Source organism: Oncorhynchus nerka, linkage group LG15 (assembly GCF_034236695.1).
Source record: "Oncorhynchus nerka isolate Pitt River linkage group LG15, Oner_Uvic_2.0, whole genome shotgun sequence".
NCBI lineage: Eukaryota > Metazoa > Chordata > Actinopteri > Salmoniformes > Salmonidae > Oncorhynchus > Oncorhynchus nerka.
The window spans coordinates 52,636,659-52,660,459 of record NC_088410.1 but is presented as its reverse complement, the minus strand read 5'-3'; the positions used below and the strand labels follow the sequence as shown (position 1 = coordinate 52,660,459).

Genomic DNA, 23,801 nt, shown 5'->3' with positions numbered 1-23,801 from the left:
TCCTGCTGAACAGTGAATTAATCTCTGTGTTTGATGAAAAGCAGACCGAATCAGGTTTTCTGCTTGTATTTTGCCTTTGAATAGCTCCATTCCATTTATTTTTTTATCTTGAGAAACTCCCCCGTCCTTAACGATTACAGGCATAGTCATAACATGATGCAGCCACCAATATGCTTGAAAATATGCAGAGTGGTACTCCGTAATGTGCTGTATTGGATTTGCCCCAAACATAACACTTTGTATTCAGCACATTTTTTGCAGTATTACTTTATTGCCTCGCTGCAAACAGGATGCATGTTATGGAATATTTTTATTCTTCCTTTTCACTGTCATTTAGGTTAGTATTGTGGCGCAACTACAATGTTGTTCATCCATCCTCAGTTTTCTCCTACCACAGCCTTAAAGTCACCATTTGCCTGATAGTGAAATCCCTGAGTGGTTTCTTTCCACTCCGGCAACTGAGTTAGGAAGAACACCTGTATCTTTGTGGTGACTGGGTGTATTGATAAACCATCCAAAGTGTAATTAATAACTTTACCATGCTCAAAGGGATATTTAATGTCTGCTTTTCAAATGTTTTACCCATCTACCAATAGATGTCCTTTTTGCGAGGCAATGGAAAACCTCCCTGCTCTTTTTGGTTGAATCTGTGTTTGAAATTCATTGCTTGACTGCGGGACCTTAAAGATAATTGTATGTGCGGGGTACAGAGATGAGGATGTCATTCAGAAATCATGTTAAACACTATTATTGCACACAGAATGAGTCCATGCAACTTATTATGTGACTTGTTAAGCAAATGTTTACTGCTGAACTTATTTAGGCTTGCCATAACAAAGGGGTTGAATACTTAGTGACTTATAACATTTCAGCTTTTCTGTTTCATTTAACTGGCAAAAAAATGAAATTAAAAAAATACATCCACTTTGACATTATGGGGTATTGTGTGTAGGCGAGTGACAACATTATCTCTAATCTCAATCTCTTTAATCTATTTTAAATTCAGGCTGTATCACAAAATGTGGGAAAAGGGGTGAAAACTTCCTGAAGGCACTATGTGACAAATGGCAGTGGAAATACTTTTTTGCGCAAATGTTAATAGAATAACCATGTCACAGTAAACTTGCAGTCATGTTGCGTGTTCCTCCCACAATGACTTTTTACATATTTTATGTTAGAGCCTTATTCTAAAATGGATTAAATCAATAAAAATCCTCATCAATCTACACACGATACCGCATAATGAAAAAGTGTAAAAAAAAGTTTAGACATTTTTTTTAATGCTTTATTTACATAAGTATTCAGACCCTTTGCTATGAGACTCGATATTGAGCTCAGGTGCATCCTGTTTCCATGGATCTTCCTTGATGTTTCTACAACTTGATTTGAGTCCACCTGTGGTAAATTCAATTGATTGGACATGAAAGGCACACACCTGTCTATATAAGGTCCCACAGTGCATGTCAGAGCAAAAACCAAGCAATGAGGTCGAAGCAATTGTCCGTAGAGCTTCGAGACAGGATTGTGTCGAGGCACCAAAAAATGTCTGCAGCATTTATTTATTTTTTACCTAGGCAAGTCAGTTAAGAACAAATTCTTATTCTCAATGACGGCCTAGGAACAGTGGGTTAACTGCCTGTTCAGGGGCAGAACGACAGATTTGTACCTTGTCAGCTCGGGGGTTTGAACTTGCAACCTTCCGGATACTAGTCCAACGCTCTAACCACTAGGCTACGCTGCCGCCCCGATGACCTGAGTTCATATTTCCCTCGATCCTGACAAAGGTGACCAAGAACACAGTGGCCTCCATCATTCTTAAATGGAAGAAGTTTGGAACCACCAAGACTCTTCCTAGAGCTGGCCGCCCAGCCAAACTGAGCAATCGAGTTAGAAGGCCTTGATCAAGGAGGTGACCAAGAATCCGATGGTTACTCTGACAGAGCTCCAGAGTTCCTCTGTGGAGGTGGGAGAACCTTCCAGAAGGGCAACCATCTCTGCAGCACTCCACCAATCAGGCCTTTATGGCAGAGTGGCCAGACGAAAGCCACTCCTCAGTAAAAGGCACATGACAGCCCGCTTAGTTTGCCAAAGGGCACCTAAAGGACTCTCCGACCATGAGAGCATCATGCTGTGGGGATGTTTTTCAGCGGCAGGGACTGGGAGACTAGTCAGGATCGAGGGAAATATGAACTCAGGACCTCAGACTGGGGCAAAGGTTCACCTTCCAATAGGATAACGACCCTAAGCACACAGCCAAGACAATGCAGGAGTGGCTTCGGGTCAAGTCTCTGAATGTCATTGTGTGGCCCAGTCAGAGCCTGGACTTGAACCCGTTCGAACATCTCTGAAGAGACCTAAAAATAGTTGTGCAACGATGCTCCCCATCCAACCTGACAGAGCTTGAGAGGATCTGCAGAGAATAATGGGAGAAACTCTACAAATATAGGTGTGCCAAGCTTGTAGCATCATACCCAAGAAGACTCAAGGCTGTAATTGCTGCCAAAGGTGCTTCAACAAAGTACTGAGTAAAGGGTCTGACTACAAATGTAAATGTGATATTTCAGTTTTTTATTTGTAATACATTTGCAAAATGTTATAAAAACCTGTCTTTGCATTGTAGTTATGGGGTATTGTGTGTCAATTGATGTGGGGGGGGAACTATTTAGAATAAGGCTGTAACGTAACAAAATATGGAAAAAGTCAAGGGGTCTGAATACTTTCCGAATGCACTGTTCAGTTTATTAGGCTGCAGAGGAAATAAGAACTTCCCAGGGTGGTGAAAGTGCACGCTGAGCTTGATGGTCTTCATTTGTATGATGGTGACGGTGTTTGGCTGCCAGTTGACAAATACAAATTATCTTGCTCTTATCCATAATTTCATCACCCTCTGCATTGTATCCTGTCTGGAAATTGTTGGCTACACCATACCAGAGTTGGCACATTTGTTGTTTGTGGCAAAACCATCAACTGTTAAAAATAGGATGGAAACTCATAACTTGTTTTTTATTTGGTAAATGAGGAGTTATTATACGATACGAAGTTATTTGATGGAAACTTTACAATATTCGCTTGAAAATCTAGCTACTTAACAGGTGAATGAAGACACTTCTCCCCACCCAACTGTACTACTTCACATTGATCAAATACACTCCTTTGATAAGACATAACTTTCAGGAATTTGCATGAAATGTCATGTTTGACTTGCTTTGACAAGATTACAACCTGCATTACACACAAATGCATCCGTTATATTTATGGTATGTGTGTGTACAACTGATTAAGGGCTGTATATTCCTGTTCTGTAGCTTGGGGGTGCTATGGCTCCAGCAATCAAGGAGCTCTCCCGATGGCTGGACGCAAATACTGAGTACTACGTGGCACCCGACTGGGCAGATGTTGTGAAACACTCTGTGAGTAGCATGGAATTTTCACTCTCTCTCATCCATACAAGTGTCTCATCAAATAGTTTCATTAGAATGCCATTTTTAATTTGGCATTTGTATATCTTGAGTAGCACAGACAGTTCTCAGAACCTACTGCCTTACAAAGAGTACAGATGTCCTTCAAAACACTTCCTGCATTTTCCACAAGCTAATGCCTTGTGTTTCCAGGGCTTTCTACCCGAGGGAAAGTACACGCGCATACTCACAGAGCCCGTGTGCCGCGACCAAGGGCCCCGCCGCCGGGGCCGTCGTCCTCGCAGCGAGATGCCCAAGCCCCTCCTCTCGGAGTCACCCATGGGCCCACTCTTCATGAACGGCAGCCTGATCGGCAGCATGGACTTGGTCAGCCTCCAGAACCTCCGCAATGTCCAGGGCATCCCACTCACGGGCCTGATGGGATTCCCCCATGGCTTCGCCGTGTCCGCTGGTGAAGATGCCAAGAACGGCCTGAGCATGCTTCCCATGATGCTCCACGGCATACATGGCTCCCCCCACATGTTTAGTGTTCAGGGGCTGATGGGGCAGCCGCCCACAAGCTCCGCTCCCACCTCCTCAGCGGCTGCAGTTAGCACCACTACGGCTTCCTCCGCGGCCAGTAGCCCCTCACGAGGCCCCAGCCAGGCGTCTTCGAGCACACAGGCAGATGGCTCCGGCATGCAGTCTGACGGAGAGAGAAAGAGGGAGGACAAGCAGTCGACAGAGGAAAAGCAGCTAGGTACGATAGGCAGCCACAGCATCGCAGCCATCACCACTGCGGCGGCCAGCAGCAGCAGTGGCGTCAGCAGTAGCAGTGGCAGCCACCTGGCCTTCAACCCTTTCCTTGTTCCAGGGTTGTCCCATGGACTGCTGTACCCTCACATGTTCCTCCCACACGGGGGCATCATGGCGCTGCCAGGCATGCCGCCCACAGAGTCCTCCGGCAGCCCTAAGAGGAAGAAGAAAAGAACAAGGGAGGAAGGGGTGGTGGAGGAGGCAAGCAGCCACAGCCACTTACAGACAGACAGTGGGCCTCCGAAAACACCCAGCGATGGTCAGACTGGGGAGAGCACGGTTGACCAGGCCGGGCCGGAGGCTAGGGAGCATCAGATGGAGGACAACGTTCAGGAGGAGGTCACGGGACACGACTCCCATGCTTCTCCAGAGGTCAACCCAGAGAAGAGGATTGAAGAGGAGAGAGAAACAAAGGAGAATAGAGTGATGGAGGAGGAAAAACTGCCTAGAGATGAGGAGGAGAGAGAGCCAAGGGGGGCACAGGATTCACAATAGACATCTCCCTCTTTCTTACCGTGCAAAAGTGTAAAGTTTGTGGTGTGTAAGTTAATGTTCCTGTAAAGACTTTTATTATCCACTTAATGTTTATAGAGCTCCTGCCCTGTAGCAAACTTGTGATTATGTTATACTGTATATACCCACACATGCTCCATTCAAGAACTTCATGAAAGTGATGGACACTCCTGCATGCAAACACACACTTGCAAGCAACTGAAGGGAGGACCTGCTAATCAGTATTACATGGTTGTCACAGATCAAGCAGCCTTGACGGTCTGCTGTATCATGATCGTGGCACTTTAAAGCTGCAATATGTAACTTTTTGGGCAACCTGACCAAATTCACATAGAAATGTGAGATATAGATATGTCATTGAAAGCAAGTCTAAGAAGCGGTAGATCTGTTCTGTGCGCTACTTCTATGCTCCCCGTTCTTAAGTTTTGTTCTTGCGTCTTTTATTTTGTTTTGTACACCAGCTTCAAACAGCTGAAAATAAAACATTTTTGGTTATTGAAAGTACACTATCGTTCAAAAGTTTGGGGTCACTTAGAAATGTCCTTGTTTTTTAAATAAAAGTGCAGTATTGACATTGTTAATGTTGTAAATTACTATTGTAGCTGGAAACGGCTGATTTAAAAATATATATATTAAAAAATAAATGGAATATCTACATAGGCGTACAGAGGCCCATTATCAGCAACCATCACTCCTGTGTTCCAATGGCACGTTGTGTTAGCTAATCCAAGTTTATCCTTTTAAAAGGCTAATTGATTATTAGAAAACCCTTTTGCAATTATGTTAGCACAGCTGAAAACACAGGAGTGATGGTTGCTGATAATGGGCCTCTGTACGCCTATGTAGATATTCCATAAAAATAAGCCGTTTCCAGCTACAAAAGTAATTTACAACATTAACGATGTCTACACTGTATTTCTGATCAATTTGATGTTAATGGTCAGCTTTTCTTTCAAAAACAAGGACATTTCTAAGTGACCCCAAACTTTTGAACGGTAGTGTATATTTCACAGCGGTTTAGATTGATCAATGATTCTGTACACAATACATTGCTTGTTTTGTCACGTAAATGGAAATTAGACAAACTATTAGAATTTTAGCAAACCGAAAATGGCAGCGCAATTTCTGCGTATTGCACCATTTTAAGACGCTGGCTGCTAAAAGGTGAATCTGGGGGAGGATGTGTAAATATTTTTTCCAACCAAAATATGCTGACAGCACTCTTGGGTTCAAAGGCAGCTACAGTATAGGGCTCGGTTGTGTTCATTAAAAGGCACGCAATGGGAAAACATTGTATAACATTTTGCAGTGGAAAATGAAAATTGAGCGTTTCTTATTGGACATGTCCAGGTATTCCCTCCCTGTATGTCCGTTTTTTTTAAATCCATTTTGTTGCCTAATGAACAACCCAGAATGATGTAGCTGCCCAGGGACTACTGACCCCTCAGTTTCCTTGGTGTTAACAGGATTATATGAATATCCCCCTAAAGTTGTTTCTCATCCTAAAGCCTGAAACTAATGGCAATTTGAATTGAAGGTCCTTCAAAATGTGTTTAATATAATAATTCATTAATAATTATATCATTTTAAAAGCAATGCGTGCAAGGTCACTTGCAGCCCCAAGGTGTAGCACAACTGCTGCAAGTAAGTTATTAATAGGACAGCTTTTGTCCATCCCTATTTGTTTTATTGTTGCTGCTTTGTAAAAAAAAAAAAATTAGAGAAAACAATGTTACTATACCCGATCGAGAGAACACATTGAGTACAACAAAAACACGTATGTTGTCAGTATATATATATTAAACGGAAGGCAAAGAACAATCCTGAGGTTTGATAATGTTTTTTTAAATGTTATTTTCACACAATAGCCACTTTGAAGGAGGACCTATTTCCAGTCTCACTGGGACTACTTCCAGTCTCACTGGGACTACTAGTCATGTTATTAGGTGGGCAATAGCTTGGGACTTGGTCAGCTGTGCCAGTGTGCGGGAGCAGTGAAGAGGTGCCATAGACAAATCTGTCACAGAGGGCTCTGTTGAGAGCCAGTGCCTCACCGTTGAGGGACAAGCACACAGAGGGTACTCTAGGGGAGAGGGGGGTATGCAAAATGAATCTGTCCATTGCCATCTGTGTGTTAGGGAAAAGTTTGTCATTTGATCAGATAGATACTGTGTGCAAAGCAGTCGCAGAGTGCCTCGTTGTTTTAAAGGGTTCGTGGTCTCCTTTTCTTTCCTCAGATGCATTTTAAACTCCTGTAGACTAGCTCATATTAATATTTTTTTTTTATGTAAATCTATTTAGCTGTATATTGCTGTTACTTTTTGTTTACAAGCACATCATATTTTTAGTTTACGACATATTGGGGCAAATAGCTACTAGCTTCAGTACCAGTGTTTTCTTGTATTTCACAAAAATTGGTTCTGTGAAAGTTCCCAGAACATTCGTTAGGTTGCGGCGAATGTTCTCATAAGACAAAAACTGTACAGTTATGCTGAGGATTATACAATGTTTGTATAAAACATTCGCCTGATGTTGCAAGAACGTTCCTAGAACGTTGAGTTCTCATCATTCCCAGAGCGTTGAGTTCTCATTCATCCCAAAAACATTAAAATAATGTTTTTGGGATGTTATCATCCTAATAATAGATAAAACCCTAACTAGAACTTAATGGGAATCTTTGCTAATGTTCTGGAAATCTTTACGGTTTGCTGGGTATACTGTACTGTACTACACTAAATGGTTGCAAAAGCAGATTTTAATCTCAATTTCGTAACAGGGTCTGTTTTTTTTATGGGGGGGGGTTATGTTTAAGACTTCGCTTCTAAGCGTAACAACTTCTGACTTCACATTTTGTTTGTTTTCTAATATGAAAACAATTTTTGCACAGTGTTCTTTTAGTGACTGTTTACCTGTATTCTGCCTATTAATCTTTTATTTGTGCGCGTGTGTGCGTGGATGTGCACACTTATACAACCTGGCCCGTGGGGGACATTTCCTTGTTGAGCTGTATTTCTAGCTCGTGTTGCTTTAGCGTCACATTTCTTTGTCGAAAGACATTATTTTTGCCTTGTCACAACTTTACTATATAATTTATTTGTTTTGCTTTGCCAAACCTTCACCAAATATGACACTTTCTTTTTCTTTTTAACTTTGTTGATTATATTAAAAGTAAAATGCCTTATTTAGCTAGTGTTTTATATATAGATGTTTTGTTACATCTCCATATTGGAAATTATATATAGCAAAGTATTTTGTTTGTTTTAAAATGCCCCTTGAATTGTATGCATACATGAAAAACCAAGATTTGGACTTTGTGTGGCATCAGTCAGTGCATTGTTATGAGATAATCTTCCAATGTTGTTTTCATGGTCCAATTCAGACTCCAAAAAGTTATTCAATCAATCGTAAAAAAGCACAATATGGAGAACAACAAATTACTTTTCTCATCAGTGCCTCTGAGGTTTGATATTTTCCTCATTTGTCAAACTTCCTCTGATTACATGTATGTACAATGCATATGGAAATGAATCAGACCCCTTCCTTTTTCCACATTTTGTTACATTACAACCTAATTCTAAAATTGATCGGATGTATTTTTTTGTCATCAATCTACACATAATGGATGCCCCAAAATGACAAAGCAACAACAGGTGCATCCTGTTTCCATTGATCATCCTTGAGATGTTTCTATATCTTGATTGGAGTCCACCTGTGTTAAATTCAATTGATTGGACATGATTTGGAAAGGCACACACCTGTCTATATAAAAGGTCCCACAGTTGACAGTGCATGTCAGAGCAAAAACCAAACCATGAGGTTGAAGGAATTGTCCGTAGAGCTCCGAGACAGGATTGTGTCGAGGCACAGATCTGGGGAAGGGTACCAAAAAATGTCTGCAGCATTGAAGGTCCCCAAGAACACAGTGGCCTCCATCATTCTTAAATGGAATAAGCTTTGAACCACCAAGACTTTTCAAGAGATGGCAAACTGAGCAATCGTGGGGAGAAGGTCCTTGGTAAGGGAGGTGGTAAACCCGATGACCACTCTGACATAGGTCCTCTGTGGAGATGGGAGAACCTTCCAGAAGGACAACCATCTCTGCAACACTCCACCAATCAGGCCTTTATGGTAGAGTGGCCAGATGTAAACCACTCTTCAGTAAAAGGCATATGACAGCCTGCTTGGAGTTTGTCAGAAGGAACCTAAAGGTCTCTCAGACCATGAGAAACAAGATTCTCTGGTCTAATGAAACCAAGATTTAACTCTTTGGGCTGAATGTCAAGTGTCACGTCTGGAGGAAACCTGGCACCATCCCTACGGTGAAGTATGGTGATTGCAGCATCATGTTGTGGGGATTTTTTCAGCAGCAGGGACTGAGAGACTGGTCAGGATCGAGGGAAAGATGAACGGAGAAAAATAGAGAGAGATCTTTGATGAAAACCTGCTCCAGAGCGCTCAGACCGGGGCGAAGGTTCACCTTCCAACAGGACAACAACCTAAGCACACATCCAAGACAATGCAGGAGTGGCTTCAGGATAAGTCTTTGAGTGGCCAGATCCCAGACTTGAACCCAATCGAACATCTCTGGAGACCTGAAAATATCTGCAGCGACTCTCCCGATCCAACCTGACAGCACTTGAGAGGATCTGCAGAGAAGAATGGGAGAAACTCCCCAAATACAGGTGTGCCAAGCTTGTAGCATCATACCCAAGAAGACTTTAGGCTGTAATTGCTGCCAAAGGTGCTCCAACAAAGTACTGAGTAAAGGGTCTGAATACTTATGTAAATATGATTTGTGTTTTTTTATTATAAATGTGCAAACATTTCTAAACCTGTTTTTGCTTTGTTATTATGGGGTATTGTGTGTAAATTGATGAAAAGGAGAACAACAATTGAATCAATTTTAGAATAAGGCTGTAACGTAACAAAATGTGGAAAAACTCAGGCTTGAATCGTTTCCGAATGCTCTGTATATCCAGGCCGAAGTTACTAATGCATAAACATCCCTGAACGTATTCAAACCTCATGTCATGTAAATCAATTTGAAGGATACCATGCAATTCCTGATTGATCATGTCTGATGAGTGGCCCCTTATTTCACTCAAACGACACGTTTTTCCATGCTTATATTCACATGAGGCCTTCAGTTTTCGTAAGGAGGTCAGGGGTACACAGTATGTATACAACTTAAGTGGGTGTGATGTTAACCTATGATCATCCAATTGTAGACATATTCAGCATGTTGGATCCAATATTCCACTAACATTTGCTGAGCAATGTGTATTCAGATAGACAAGCAAACTGTTTTGGGGAAACGAGTAATATCCAACTCGTTAGTTTAATTGATCAATCTTATAATCTCATCAACACACCAGCCCACACCTATTTCCTATTACTTTGCTTGTATGTGAAAACTTGGAAAAACAACTAATTGGTGCAGTTGAAGGTCAATTAATATTTATTCAGTCTTCATGTCATAAATGTTTTACTGTGTGTTTTCTTTTCAGTTAGTCTTTGGTAATTTATGGTAGAGTCAGATTGATTTCAAGCATGTATCTCATATGTATTTATTGTACAAGTCTTATCTAAGCATTTTCATGTTTATGCCTGGTTTGTAACGTCAAAGGGTTCAGAGGGACAACAGTCCCGCTTCTAAGGCTTGCTGGCTCTTTTCAAATTGTAGAATGTGTATTGTATCTTTTTGCCATCACCTGTGGCAAGAATAGTTGAAAAAACAAATGACAACTCGATTTCCTGAAAAAAAGTGTAATGCACTTAACGTGCCATAGATTGTGGGTCATTGGGATGGGGTCAGTTGTATCCGTGTGAACTTTGGGCTGAATTGTACTATAACCTATTTCTGCTGTCAGGTCAGACACTAGGTGTCAGACCCTATACATAAATTCTGTAAAGTATTTGCACGTCAGGGGAAATATACAGGCTCTGGCTTGCCAATACCATGCTGTGTGTGTTGTGATTGCATGCCTGGACATGCTGGTTATATAGGCCCTGACAATTGCCACAATCCAAGTTACAGAGATGGCAGACCACTCTGACTGTGTGTGTCTGCATGCACGCTTCAAGGTTCTGTTCAACAGCTGCTTGAATAAAGGACCTTTGACAGATTAGGACATTCATTTTCAGCTCATGCAGTCAAAGCCAGTGTTCACTAAATGGGTGTACTGAAGCTCTAGCTACATTGTGGGAATATCATGCTACAAAACAAAAGTACTGTCTGACATCGGCAACATTCACAGTTGTGGATTACATTTTTTTTGTTGAAATAGGTCCAATATTCCCATGTGGACCAATCACTTAACTCAAAACATGGTATGTGATATTTTATTGTGCAATAAAAGATGACTTTCAACTTTCATCAAGTGAAGGGGTATTCATTTCTCATCATACTGATTGCAGCAGCTAGCCTGGCTGACGCACGACCCACGTGACTAACACCGTGAACTCAAGTCAGGAAGACTCTTAAGAGCATGGCTCAAAAGTATCTCTGCTGGGGTGCATTCATTACAGAAACCGTTTAAGAACCAAATGGAGAAAACGAAATGGGGAGGGACCTACCTAAATTTGTCAAATAGAAACTTGTTTGCGTTTTCCGTTTGTTGCAAAACATTTGATCTCAATAGAGTTGCAACCGAATCGGCGTAATGATTATACCCATGGTGTCAGCCAAAGCAGCAACTACACAGATGGAACAATGAGACAAATGTTTCACCGGATGTATAAATCTGAAGCACCTGGCTGGTATTTAAAATCACCACCAAATTGTCTCATCTATGAAACATTTGATCTCAATACAGTTCTGTTTCGAAAACCAAAATCTGTTAAGAGAAGTGGACTAAGTTTTGTGGACTTTACCCTTTGCCAAAGTTTCAAAAAATTGTATTTAGAAAGCGTGCAAGGACGAATGTAGTTATCTTATGGGTTGTGTCTATGCGACTCTTCATCAGGTAAAGTCACTTTTTGTGTATTTTGAAGCATTTATGTAATAAGAAAAGCAAAAAGGCTTCATAAAGGTTATGTTAAGTGACATCTCAGAACAAAACGTAATATCTCATACCTGTGTTAACCACAGACCTTATTCTCAACATTTATCCCAAAACCTTTCCCCATAGGGATGGTTGAATGAACCAGAGGTAACTCATTTCCAGGTTTTAGGACTACAAAATGATGCCTGATTCCTGATTCTCCAATGGGCGTGCAATATAGGCTATTTAGTGTGGTTTCCAGGCCTCGAATTTCCCGGTGGCATACCGTTGATGCCGCCTTGCGTGGCCAGAATTCCCCCTAAAAGAAATCTATGCCTTGTGACCGCTGTGCCCTTGGGCTGAATATAATTATACACAGAACAAAAATATAAACGCTACAGTGTTGATCACATTTTTCATGAGCTGAAATAAAAGATCCATAAAATGTTCCATAAAATTCGCAAAGTCAATGAGACAGCCGCTATTTTGAAAGTGGTCTACCCAGTGCACTAGCACCGTGACACACAAACAATTGAGGCGATGACCTCTAATCATCACCGTGCGCTGCACGTAGCACGCCAAAGCACTCTACAAACACGTTGATGGTGGCAGGTGAGCGCTGTTTGTCAAGCATGAACTGTAAGAAAGAATGCACACTCTCAACCTGACAGCACACGGGGTCCACATTCTCTGTGGCACACTATTGTGAAAACTATCTATCTGCTGGCATACTGCCGCCTATGCCATTGCGTCCTCTCGAAGTGGAATTGGCCATGATGGCGCAATCAAAATTTGAGTCATCTCCGCATACCACGGATCCCCTGGGTGATCGGGGGCAATCAATATAATTGACAGCCCTCCTGTTCTCACGCAGGCTAGCAGTGGGAGAATGCAGGAGAGCGGTGGAAATGCGTACAGGAGAACATCTGTCCACTGGTGCGCAAAAGCGTCTATCCATAGTGGCGGTTCATCCTGGGCTCGTAGAGAAAGGCATAGGGGACATTGCACATTCAGACATGACGCGAACACATCCACCTTCTCCTGAATCTTTGTCATATTTGGAGAACAACGTCAGGGTGCAGTTGCCACTCGTTGTCTCAGGGACCCCCTCGAGACATGAGGTCTCTTGAGACCCAAAAGTGTAATGACGGAGTGCGCCGTCACCATGTGATTCGGATAAAACCTTCTTAGGGATAGCAGCCCGTCGAGGATCCGAAATTCGAGCCTTCATAGTCACCGTGTCTAAATCCCAGGTAGACAATCTACTGACTGGGCCAAGGTGCACTCTTTTCCCAATTCACAGCGAACCCCAGACGTGTGAGATGAATCACTGTCTGTGTCGTGTGTGATCGCCAGCTCTGCTGACGGGGTCAAGACCAATAGGTCGTCTAGGTAGACTAGTAGCCTTATCCCCTGACGGCGCAACGGTTCCAATGCCGGCTCCACACATTTGGAAAAGGTGCGAGGTGCCAGGGCGTACCTGAATGGCATTCTTGCATACTCGTACGCCAGCCCTTGAAAGGCGAAACGCAGAATCTTCCTGTGATGCGGATGGACCGGCACATGAAAGTATGCATCCTTTAGGTCTATGCTTACACAAAAGTCCCTGTTGTGAATACGTTCCAGTAGACGTTTTGTCGTAAGCATTCGGAAGGGCCATTTGGCTCCACTCTCGTTGAGAGTGCGTAAATCCAATATTGGCCTCGGTCGGTCTTTTTTGGCCCTAGAAAATAGGGCGAATATAGCCCGCTGTTCCTTTGCTCTTGGGGAACTACTGTGACCTCCTTTGCCAAAAGTTACATAATCTCTTTCACAAGAGCGGCTACTTTCTCTGGCGTCTTCATCACCGTCTCTACCACACCCGAAAACGAGAGGGTTCTCCAGCATCCGATTTAGCTGCACCCTCTCCTCCTGGCTTCGTTGCCACTCCCAATAGTGCTCTGAGAGCGGGAGAGCGCGAAGCTGTGGTACAGACAGTAGGAAGGACCTGTATTCCTCTATGACCCAAGCCGCCGCTGTCCCCCAACACTGAAGTGGTGGGACAGTCCAGGGTGGGGCCCCCTTTGAAAGGGGGAGGAAATACTAATGCGTTCTGTAAGAATCTGGTGCGCCGACACATCGGTTATACGTGTAACCTTGTGGTGCCAGCCCTCCGTGAACGCAGCACGGGTCTGAGCTACACTAACTGAGGCGTCTGCCTCATGACAGTGATTGTGTCATCGGCCCAACATGGGGTTGTGTACGCAGCTGCTCTTTAAACCCTTAGCTACTTCACTCCTAAGAGTGTGTAGTGTCGGGTTTTTATGAGGTATAGCATGATGGCTCATTAAGAGCGTCCATCTTGCTTTCCTCATGTCATTCCCACTAACAACGTCCTTCTGTGTGTGCTCAGCTACGCACTCATTGTGGGCTGTGGGTGGTGAGAGGAAGAGAGAGATAGAAAGAGAAGGCATCCGAGCGGTCTCAGTATTCTTTATTAACAAAAGACACACTGACTCCACCATCCCTTTGCAGGGGTGGGGGATGAACAGTAAGCGCCGTCACACGAAGTGCTGCGCACTCTTCCGTCCTCTCCCTCTCGTCCCGTCATGGTCGTAGTCTCTTCTGACTGCCTCTCGGCTGCCAGGGAGACGAAATGAACACCTCTCCTGTCGGTTGAGCTGCCGTCTTCTCTGGTGCTGCCGGAGGTGCGGGCCCGGTCTCGGTACACCAGTTGCTGCTGCTCGATGGGCTCTCCATCTGGCCATAGACCCGGGTCTACTGGAGACGGTGGAGAGCGGGCCCTGCCCCTCCAATGGCAGGTGTCTAGACTGCTGCTTCATCTCCTCCTCAAGCTTGCCAAAATGCGCCGTCACATCTTTGAAGGCGCTTCTGAAGAGACTGCTGTCAGAGATGGAGGCGTTCAATAGGGCGGCTTTGTCGGTTTCCTTCATAGCTGTCAAAGACAGCCAGAGGTGTAGCTCCATGACCACAGAAGTGGCCATGGACCTCCCCGTGCATACAGCCCATGCCTGTGTGAGATCATTTATGAATTATTATTATGAGTATTTCTGTTTTTGAATTTGGTGCGCTGCTATTTCACTGGGTGTTGTCAAATCAATCCCGTTAATCCCGTTAAAGGTATTTTTCAGCAGGGCACTGTGGAATGACTCCAGAAAAAGAAAAGGTTAAAAGAGAAAGGGGAACACCAAATTGATTACATGGTCTGGAAGGTACTCTGTTGTCCTCAGGCTACCTCTAACCACCTGTAACCCCATAACACAAACCATACAAACACTATCCATTTCATATTTTTATCATGCTTACTGTAAATTGAGCTATTTTAGCCGTCAGCTTGTAAATATTTTGGCCAATTTACTTTGTGCAGAGTTAGGGGTTGGAAGCGCATGTTGGTGGAATCAGATTCTGTACCACCTACAACAAAATATACAACATACAACAATACACAATATTTTAATCTCTATTAGACTGGCTATGTAAGCATAGCTAACATGGACATTTCCATATTGTCAGCTTGCTGTCAGATAAGTAGCGTCACTAAATTGGCAGCAACATTGCTAGCCAGCTGAGACTGGCTGAGAACGAACTAATCAACCATAGACGATTCATACACATTCATCATTGCTACTAACACACAGAGTGAGTTAGCTATATCAACAATTCTATTTTTAGTAACGGAGGGTTTTAGATGGCTACCAAATTGAGATGACTCTTATTTGGTAACATTAGCTAGCTTACGTTAGGTAACGTCAGTCAAAGATAGAACAAACAAACATGTTTCCATGGCATGTGAAATTGATTGACAGTGTGTGCACAAAAAGAAAGCTATATGATTTAGCTGATTAGCTAGCAGCGGTCTAAGGCACTGCATCTCAGTGCTAAAGACGTCACTACAGACCCTGGTTCGATCCTGGGCTGTATCAAAACCGTCTGTGATCGGGAGTCCCATAGGGCGGCGCACAATTGGCCCAGCATCGTCCGGGTTAGGGGAGGGGTTTGGCCGGGGTAGGCCGTCATTGTAAAATAATAATTTGTTCTTATTAACTGACTTGCCCAGTTAAATAAAGGTTAAATAAATGGGTTTCAGAGTTCAATACAGGACTGCAACTTACCCAGCTAGTCCAGCTAGGCTAGCAAACTAGGTAACATTAGATTACCGTATATTGAGAATCTTCTGTTTTGTTGTGAGGGGGAAAAAAAGATGGTGATTGCATCACTTCTCAGCTGTTGTCGAAATGGATTCCCCATCAGTTCAGCCTGAAAATCCCTCTGAAAATCTTTTGTCACTGCATCATTCTTGATAGGGGGTAATCTCTGGTAGGTAGAACGATGAAAGATAACTCATTTTCACGCTTGTTTGTAATTAGCACAACTAGGCACAAAACACAACACAGGCATGATGACAAACATTAGTGAAAAACAAAGACTTTCAAAAAAAAATCTTGCCAAGAGAAGTTGAGGTTACAACCACACATTTGGCTAACCGGGCTATCTGCATTGTCCCGCCACCCACCAACCCCTCTTTTACGCTACTGCTACCCTCTGTTCATCACATATGCATAGTCACTTTAACCATATCTACATGTACATACTACCTCAATCAGCCTCACTAACCGGTGTCTGTACAACTGAATGCCTTCAACTGAAATGTGTCTTCCGCATTTAACCCAACCCCTCTGAATCAGAGAGGTGCTGCCTTAATTGACATCCACATCTTCGGTTTGTCCTTCTGTGTGAAAAATAAATATTCCTTTTGGTCGTTCGAAGTAGACGCCATTATTCAAGTTTGTGGGCACGCCCCCTCTACCTAGCGGGCGGTATCAGCATTTGCTATTAATGCCAGACTTTGTGGTTCACTATGAGCAGATGAATACACGGAGTCAACTACCAATTCTACTAATGAAATGAAAATGTGCGAGTTCTAGCTTATGGTTTGGATAAATGTGATGTTTATGATGAAAACGTAATGTTGTTAATATAGTAACAACTATATGCCGTGGCAGAGCCAGGGTGAAACTCCCCTTTAAGGCAAAAACGAAAGAATGGTGATTGGTTGGGTATATAACGCAAACATCTAGCAACCCAAAGGTTGTGTGTTTGAATCTCATCATGGACAACTTTAGCTAATTATCAACTTCTCAAATACTTACTACATTTTTTCTACTTTGCAACTACTTAGCATGTTAGCTAACCCTTCCCCTAACCTTAATCCTTTTAGCTAACCCTAACCCTTTAACCTAACTTCTAAACTTAACCCTAACCTCTAACCCTAGTTAACGTTAGCCAGCTAGCTAACAAATTGTTATTCGTAACATATACAAAATGGGTGTTGGACATCTACAAATGAATACATACCATATGAAATATAACATATACCAATGGAGTGTCTCGGATTTACATACAGAATAATACAAAATACTCTGAGACCAGGTTAACAACCTATCCCTCAACATAACCAAGACTAAGGAGATAATTGTGGACAACAGGAAAAGGAGGACCGACCACGCCCCCATTCTCATCGATGGGGCTGTAGTGGAGCAGGTTGAGAGCTTCAAGTTCCTTGGTGTCCACATCACCAACAAACTAGAATGGTCCAAACACACCACGACAGTCGTGAAGAGGGCACGACAAAGCCTATTCCCCCTCAGGAAGCTTAAAAGATTTGGCATGGGTCCTGAGATCCTCAAAAGGTTCTACAGCTGCAACATCGAGAGCATCCTGACTTGTTGCATCACTGCCTGGTACGGCAATTGCTCGGCCTCCGACCACAAGGCACTACAGAGGATAGTGCGTACGGCCCAGTACATCACTGGGGCTAAGCTGCCTGCCATCCAGGACCTCTACACTAGGCGGTGTCAGAGGAAGGCCCTAAAAATGGTCAAAGATCCCAGCCACCCCAGTCATAGACTGTTCTCTCTACTACCGCATGGCAAGCGGTACCGGAGTGCCAAGTCTAGGACAGAAAGGCTTCTCAACAGTTTTTACTCCCAAGCCATAAGACTCCTGAACAGGTAACCAAATGGTTACCCGGACTATTTGCATTGTGTGCCACCCCCCCCCCCCCCAACCCCTCTTTTACGCTGCTGCTACTCTCTGTTTATCATATATGCACAGTCACTTTAACTATACATTCATGTACATGCTACCTAAATTGGCCCGACCAACCAGTGCTCCCGCACATTGGCTAACCGGGCTATCTGCATTGGGTCCTGCCACCCACCAACCCCTCTTTTACGCTACTGCTACTCTCTGTTCATCATATATGCATAGTCACTTTAACCATATCTACATGTACATACTACCTCAATCACCATGACTAACCTGTGTCTGTAAGTAGCCTCGCTACTTTTATAGCCTTGCTACTGTATATAGCCTCGCTAATGTTATTTTTCACTGTCTTTTTACTGTCATTTTTATTTCTTTACTTACCTATTGTTCACCTAATACATGTTTTGCACTATTGGTTAGAGCCTGTAAGTAAGCATTTCACTGCAAGGTCTAAACCTGTTGTATTCGGCGCACGTGACAAATAAACTTTGATTTAATTTCATTCTTATTGGTCAGTTTAGGGAAAAGGGAAAGGGGATATCTTGTCAGTTGTACAACTGAATGCCTTCAACTGAAATGTGTCTTCCGCATTTAACCCAACCCCTCCGAATCAGAGAGTTGCGGGGGCTGCCTTTAATCGACATCCACATCTTCGGTTTGTCCTTCTGTGTGAAAAATAAATATTCCTTTCTGTTTTCCATAAGTTGGCCTACAACTCCAGCACCTGCGGAAAGTCCCTGGATGTGCATAGTTCTTCAGCTGTTGTAAAGAAATATTCCATACAGCCACTTTAGATCCAAAAACCTTTTGAAAGCAATGAGGCTGATGCAACAGATCAGAACGTTTAGCTTCAAATGTTGATAACATTTTAGTCTATTTCTTCACATTATAAGTACAGCAATGTGCACATGGCAGTGAACTATAATAGCAAATATTCCAAAATGCATCTGTTCTTGCACTGCAAATGCCAGCGGTTTCATATGACAGAGATGAAAATATCCTTCAGAAAGAAGGAAGATCTAAAGACGCAACAACAAGCATGGGTTGTTAATATGACGAGGATTGTGTATTTGGCTGCTGGACAACAAAATAAAGTTGAAAACATGAGATAAATACTGGTTTCAATGGCATATGGAAGTGGAAGTGTTTCTATCCCCTTAACATTCCTATGGTCAGAACACGGTATGCCAAGCCTCATAAAATTACAAAAAAAATCCAGGTTTTAAACAATTATCTTGATGGTTAAATGGTATCACAAAATTGACTGCCTCCACACAGATTGCAAGGTGAGTGATGTTGCAGTGCGTAACAGGCACTGGTCTTTCTCTCCTATCTGAAAGAGAAGTGCCTCAAGTTTGCTGACAGAATCAAGCCTTTAGATATTAATAATGATCCTACGTTATATTTGTCAAACATGACTGGTGTTTAGCCTATACGTACAGTGAGGGAAAAAAGTATTTGATCCCCAGCTGATTTTGTACGTTTGCCCACTGACAAAGAAATGATCCGTCTATAATTGTAATGGTAGGTTTATTTGAACAGTGAGAGACAGAATAACAACAAAAAAGTCCAGAAAAACGCATGTTAAAAATGTTATAAATTGATTTGCATTTTAATGGGGGAAATAAGTATCTGACCCTTCTGCAAAACATGACTTAGTACTTGGTGGCAAAACCCTTGATGGCAATCACAGAGGTCAGACGTTTCTTGTAGTTGCCCACCAGGTTTACACACATCTCAGGAGGGATTTTGTCCCACTCCTCTTTGCAGATCTTCTCCAAGTCATTAAGGTTTCGAGGCTGACGTTTGGCAACTTGAACCTTCAGCTCCCTCCACAGATTTTCTATGGGATTAAGGTCTGGAGACTGGCTAGGCCACTCCAGGACCTTAATGTGCTTCTTCTTGAGCCACTCCTTTGTTTCCTTGGCCGTGTGTTTGGGGTCATTGTCATGCTGAAATACCCATCCACGACCCATTTTCAATGCCCTGGCTGAGGGAAGGAGGTTCTCAACCAAGATTTGACGGTACATGGCCCCGTCCATCGTCCCTTTGATGCGGTGAAGTTGTCCTGTCCCCTTAGCAGAAAAACACCCCCAAAGCATAATGTTTCCACCTCCATGTTTGACGGTTGGCATGGTGTTCTTGGGGTCATAGACAGCATTCCTCCTCCTCCAAACACAGCAAGTTGAGTTGATGCCAAAGAGCACCATTTTGGTCTCATCTGACCACAACACTGAATCATTCAGATGTTCATTGGCAAACTTCAGATGGGCATGTATATGTGCTTTCTTGAGCAGGGGGAACTTGCGGGCGCTGCAGGATTTCAGTCCTTCACGGCGTAGTGTGTTACCAATTGTTTTCTCAGTGACTATGGTCCCAGCTGCCTTGAGATCATTGACGAGATCCTCCCGTGTAGTTCTGGGCTGATTCCTCACCGTTCTCATGATCATTGCAACTCCACAAGGTGAGATCTTGCATGGAGCCCCAGGCCGAGGGAGATTGACAGTTATTTTGTGTTTATTCCATTTGCGAATAATCGCACCAACTGTTGTCACCTTCTCACCAAGCTGATTGGCGATGGTCTTGTAGCCCATTCCAGTCTTGTGTAGGTCTACAATTTTGTCCCTGACATCCTTGTAGAGCTCTTTGGTCTTGGCCATGGTGGAGAGTTTGGAATCTGATTGATTGATTGCTTCTGTGGACAGGTGTCTTTTATACAAGTAACAAACTGAGATTAGGAGCACTCCCTTTAAGAGTGTGCTCCTAATCTCAGCTCGTTACCTGTATAAAAGACACCTGGGAGACAGAAATCTTTCTGATTGAGAGGGGGTCAAATACTTTTTATCCCTCACTGTATATATGTAATAAATAAAAATTCAGGCACTTCATTTCAGAACTGGTCAGGACATGACAGGCTTGTAACCAATACACATAGGCTATCACCTACACTTTGACATGTAGGCAAATGATTTATGTACATGTACATGCATTTTTGTTTTTCTTCAGAGTATAGCTATTGTTTTTTTGGTTTTCAAAAATGTAATTGTCTATTTTGGTTAATATCCTTCGTGCCCTGGCAGTTTTGTCACCTCTAAAAGGCCAAATGGCCTTGCCCCTAAAATCACGAAAATCCAGGCCTAGTGGTCTCAATCAAATTATCTATAGCCTATATGCTACAAAGTGCATGTTGGGAGAAGCGCAGAGCAAAGTTATATTTCTAAGATAATAGCATTACACACTGCAATGGATATTCCAACCCTAACATGCTAACCACACCGCTCGTGTCACAAAATAGCAACTCATGATGCTAAAGTAGGCAAATTTGAGTAGACATAATTAATTTCAAAGTCTTAATTTTAATGAGACTTTACTAACAACAAGGGGGCTTTGTGTTGGAGCCTATTTTTTCCTATTGAAGAAGTAAGAGGTAGGCCTACCTTTGACATATAAAATTGGACTATAGGCTGCTATATCCATAGATTTGTCGGTTAATTCCTCCACCCACCACACATTCTTTAACTTCTTGGTGACAGGGGGGCAGTATTGAGTAGCTTGGATGAATAAGGTGCCCAGAGTAAACTGCCTGCTACTCTGTCCCAGATGCTAATATATGTATTAGTAGTATTGGATAGAAAACACTCTGAAGTTTCTAAAACTGTTTGAATTATGTGTGTGGGTATAACGGAACTCATATGGCAGGCGAAAACCTGAGAAAAATCCAACCAGGAAGTGGGAAATCTGAGGTTTGTAGTTTTTCAACTTTTTGCCATTCCAATATACAGAGTAAATTGGGTCATATTGCACTTCCTAATGCTTCCACTAGATGTCAACAGTCTTTAGAACGTTGTTTCAGGCTTCTACTGTGAAGTGGGGGGGGATTGAGCCAGGTGTCTGGCAGAGTGCCACAGGCTCACGAGAGAGTTAGCTCTCGTTCCATTGCAGACATAGGAATTCTCCGGTTGAAACATTTTTTATAAAAACATCCTAAAGATTGATTCTATACTTAGTTTGACAAGTTTCTATGGGCTGTAACACAACTTTTTGAACTTTTCGTTCGATGTTCGGCTGGACCTGAAAGCGCGTTTGGATTTCTTTACCAAACGAGCTAACAAAAGAAGCTATTTTGACATAAATTATGAACTTTATCGAACAAATCAAACATTTCTTGTGGAACTGGGATTCATGGGAGAGCCTTCTGATGAAGATCATCAAAGGTAAGTTCATATTTATCATGTTATTTCTGACTAATGTTGACTACACAATATGGCAGATATCTTTTTGGCTGCTTTGTTGTCTGAACGCTGTACTCAGATTACTGCATGGTTTGCTTTTTCCGTAAAGTTTTTTGGAAATCTGACACAGCGGTTGCATTAAGGAGAAGTATATCTCTTATTCCATGTATAACACTTGTATTTTCATCAACATTTATGATGAGTATTTCTGTGAATTGATGTGGCTCTCTGCACAATCACCGCATGTTTTAGAACTACTGAATGTAACGCACCAATGTAAAATGTGATTCTTTGATATAAATATGCACTTTATCGAACAAAACATGCATATATTGTGTAACATGAAGTCCTATGAGTGCCATCTGATGAAGATCATCAAAAGTTATTGATTAATTTTATCTCTATTTGTGCTTTTTGTGACTCCTCTCTTTGGCTGGAAAAATGGCTGTGTGTTTCTGTGAGTTGATGGTGACCCAACATAATCATTTGTGGTGCTTTCGCTGTAAAGCATTTTTGAAATCAGACACTGTGGCTGGATTAACGAAAATGTTATCTTTAAAATGGTGTAAAATACTTGTATGCTACTTGTATTTGTTGTTTTGAATTTGGCGCCCTGCACTTTCACTGGCTGTTAGCGAGGTGGGACGGTACATATCCCAGAGAGGTTAAATAGCCTACCTCTATGTCAGTGAAGGGCTGTTAAGTTAAGACCGGGACACAAATTGAGGGGGTGTGAGAGGGTATGCCATAGGTTTACTTTTGATTAAAGAAAATGGCAAAAAAGCACAGGCCTACCTCTTCTTAGCTTAAAAGAATAGTAAATGGATTTGATTATGTAAAGAGATCTGTAACAGTGCATTGGTGTCACGCCTACTCCCGCTTCAGCGCTCAACGTCACCAGTTTACTAACCACCGCACCTGGCAACGATCATTACGCACACATGCACCCCGTCATTAGGCACACATCTGGACTTCATCACTACCCTGATTACTCCCCCTTTATCTAGCACTCTGTAGCATTACTCATCAGGCAGTATTGGTTCTGTTATCATGTCCAGATGCTGCTTGTGTTTTGTTTTCATTACTATTAAACTCACCAACTGCACCTCCTTCCTGACTCCCTGCGTCTTCGTTACAGAATATACCGCCTCAACAAATTGAATACGCAGGTATTCAAGACATCTCCTAGATGGTTGGCAAACAGGACAACCTACAACCGCTAACACCGCGACCAGCTGGCGCAACTGGGGACAGCTATGGATGAGGTCCTCCTCATTCAACGTCTCTACGTAGCGTAGGATTCTCTACCACGAGTCGAGCCAGCACCCCAGCCCATCCAACAGTCCGCCCAGGTCAGCGATGCCCGTTTGTCCCTCCCGGACAAATATGACGGGACTCCATCCAAATGCCGTGGCTTCCTACACCAGTGCTCCCTCTATTTCACTCATCAGATGGGAGCCCACACCACTGAGAGGTCCAAGGTTGCCACAGTTATTTCCGTGCTGAGCGTTGGAGTGGACTACGGCCATTTGAGAGAGAGGAGAGGAGGAGCTGGGTTCCTATGAGAGGCTCATGGCTCTGTTCAGTGGGGTTCTTCGATCATCCACCGGAGGGCAGAGAGCTGGATGAGTGCCTACTCCAACTATGGCAGGATGGCCAGACCGCTGTGGAGTACGCCCCTTTCCGGACAGTGGCAGAATCCAGCGGATGGAATGAGCCGGCGTTCCACACCCTAGTCAGGAGGGTGGACTGTGTAAAGAGGTCCAGATGGAGTTGGCATGCCGAGACAACACCCTCTCCTTGGACACACT

The 23,801-nt window shown here is 43.0% G+C and overlaps 1 protein-coding gene across 4 annotated transcripts in view; it reads left to right on the top strand.

The window, feature by feature from the left end:
- chd6 (chromodomain helicase DNA binding protein 6) overlaps positions 1-11,103 on the top strand; it is a 115,548-nt gene extending 104,445 nt beyond the window's left edge. For all 4 annotated transcript variants that reach the window (XM_029682492.2, XM_029682491.2, XM_029682489.2 and 1 more), the window contains exons 37-38: positions 3,306-3,410; positions 3,612-11,103. In XM_029682492.2, the coding sequence (XP_029538352.2) occupies positions 3,306-3,410; positions 3,612-4,709 (1,203 nt within the window). In that variant the 3' untranslated portion in view covers positions 4,710-11,103. The remainder of the gene's footprint in view (positions 1-3,305; positions 3,411-3,611) is intronic.
- Positions 11,104-23,801: the final 12,698 nt, after the last annotated feature.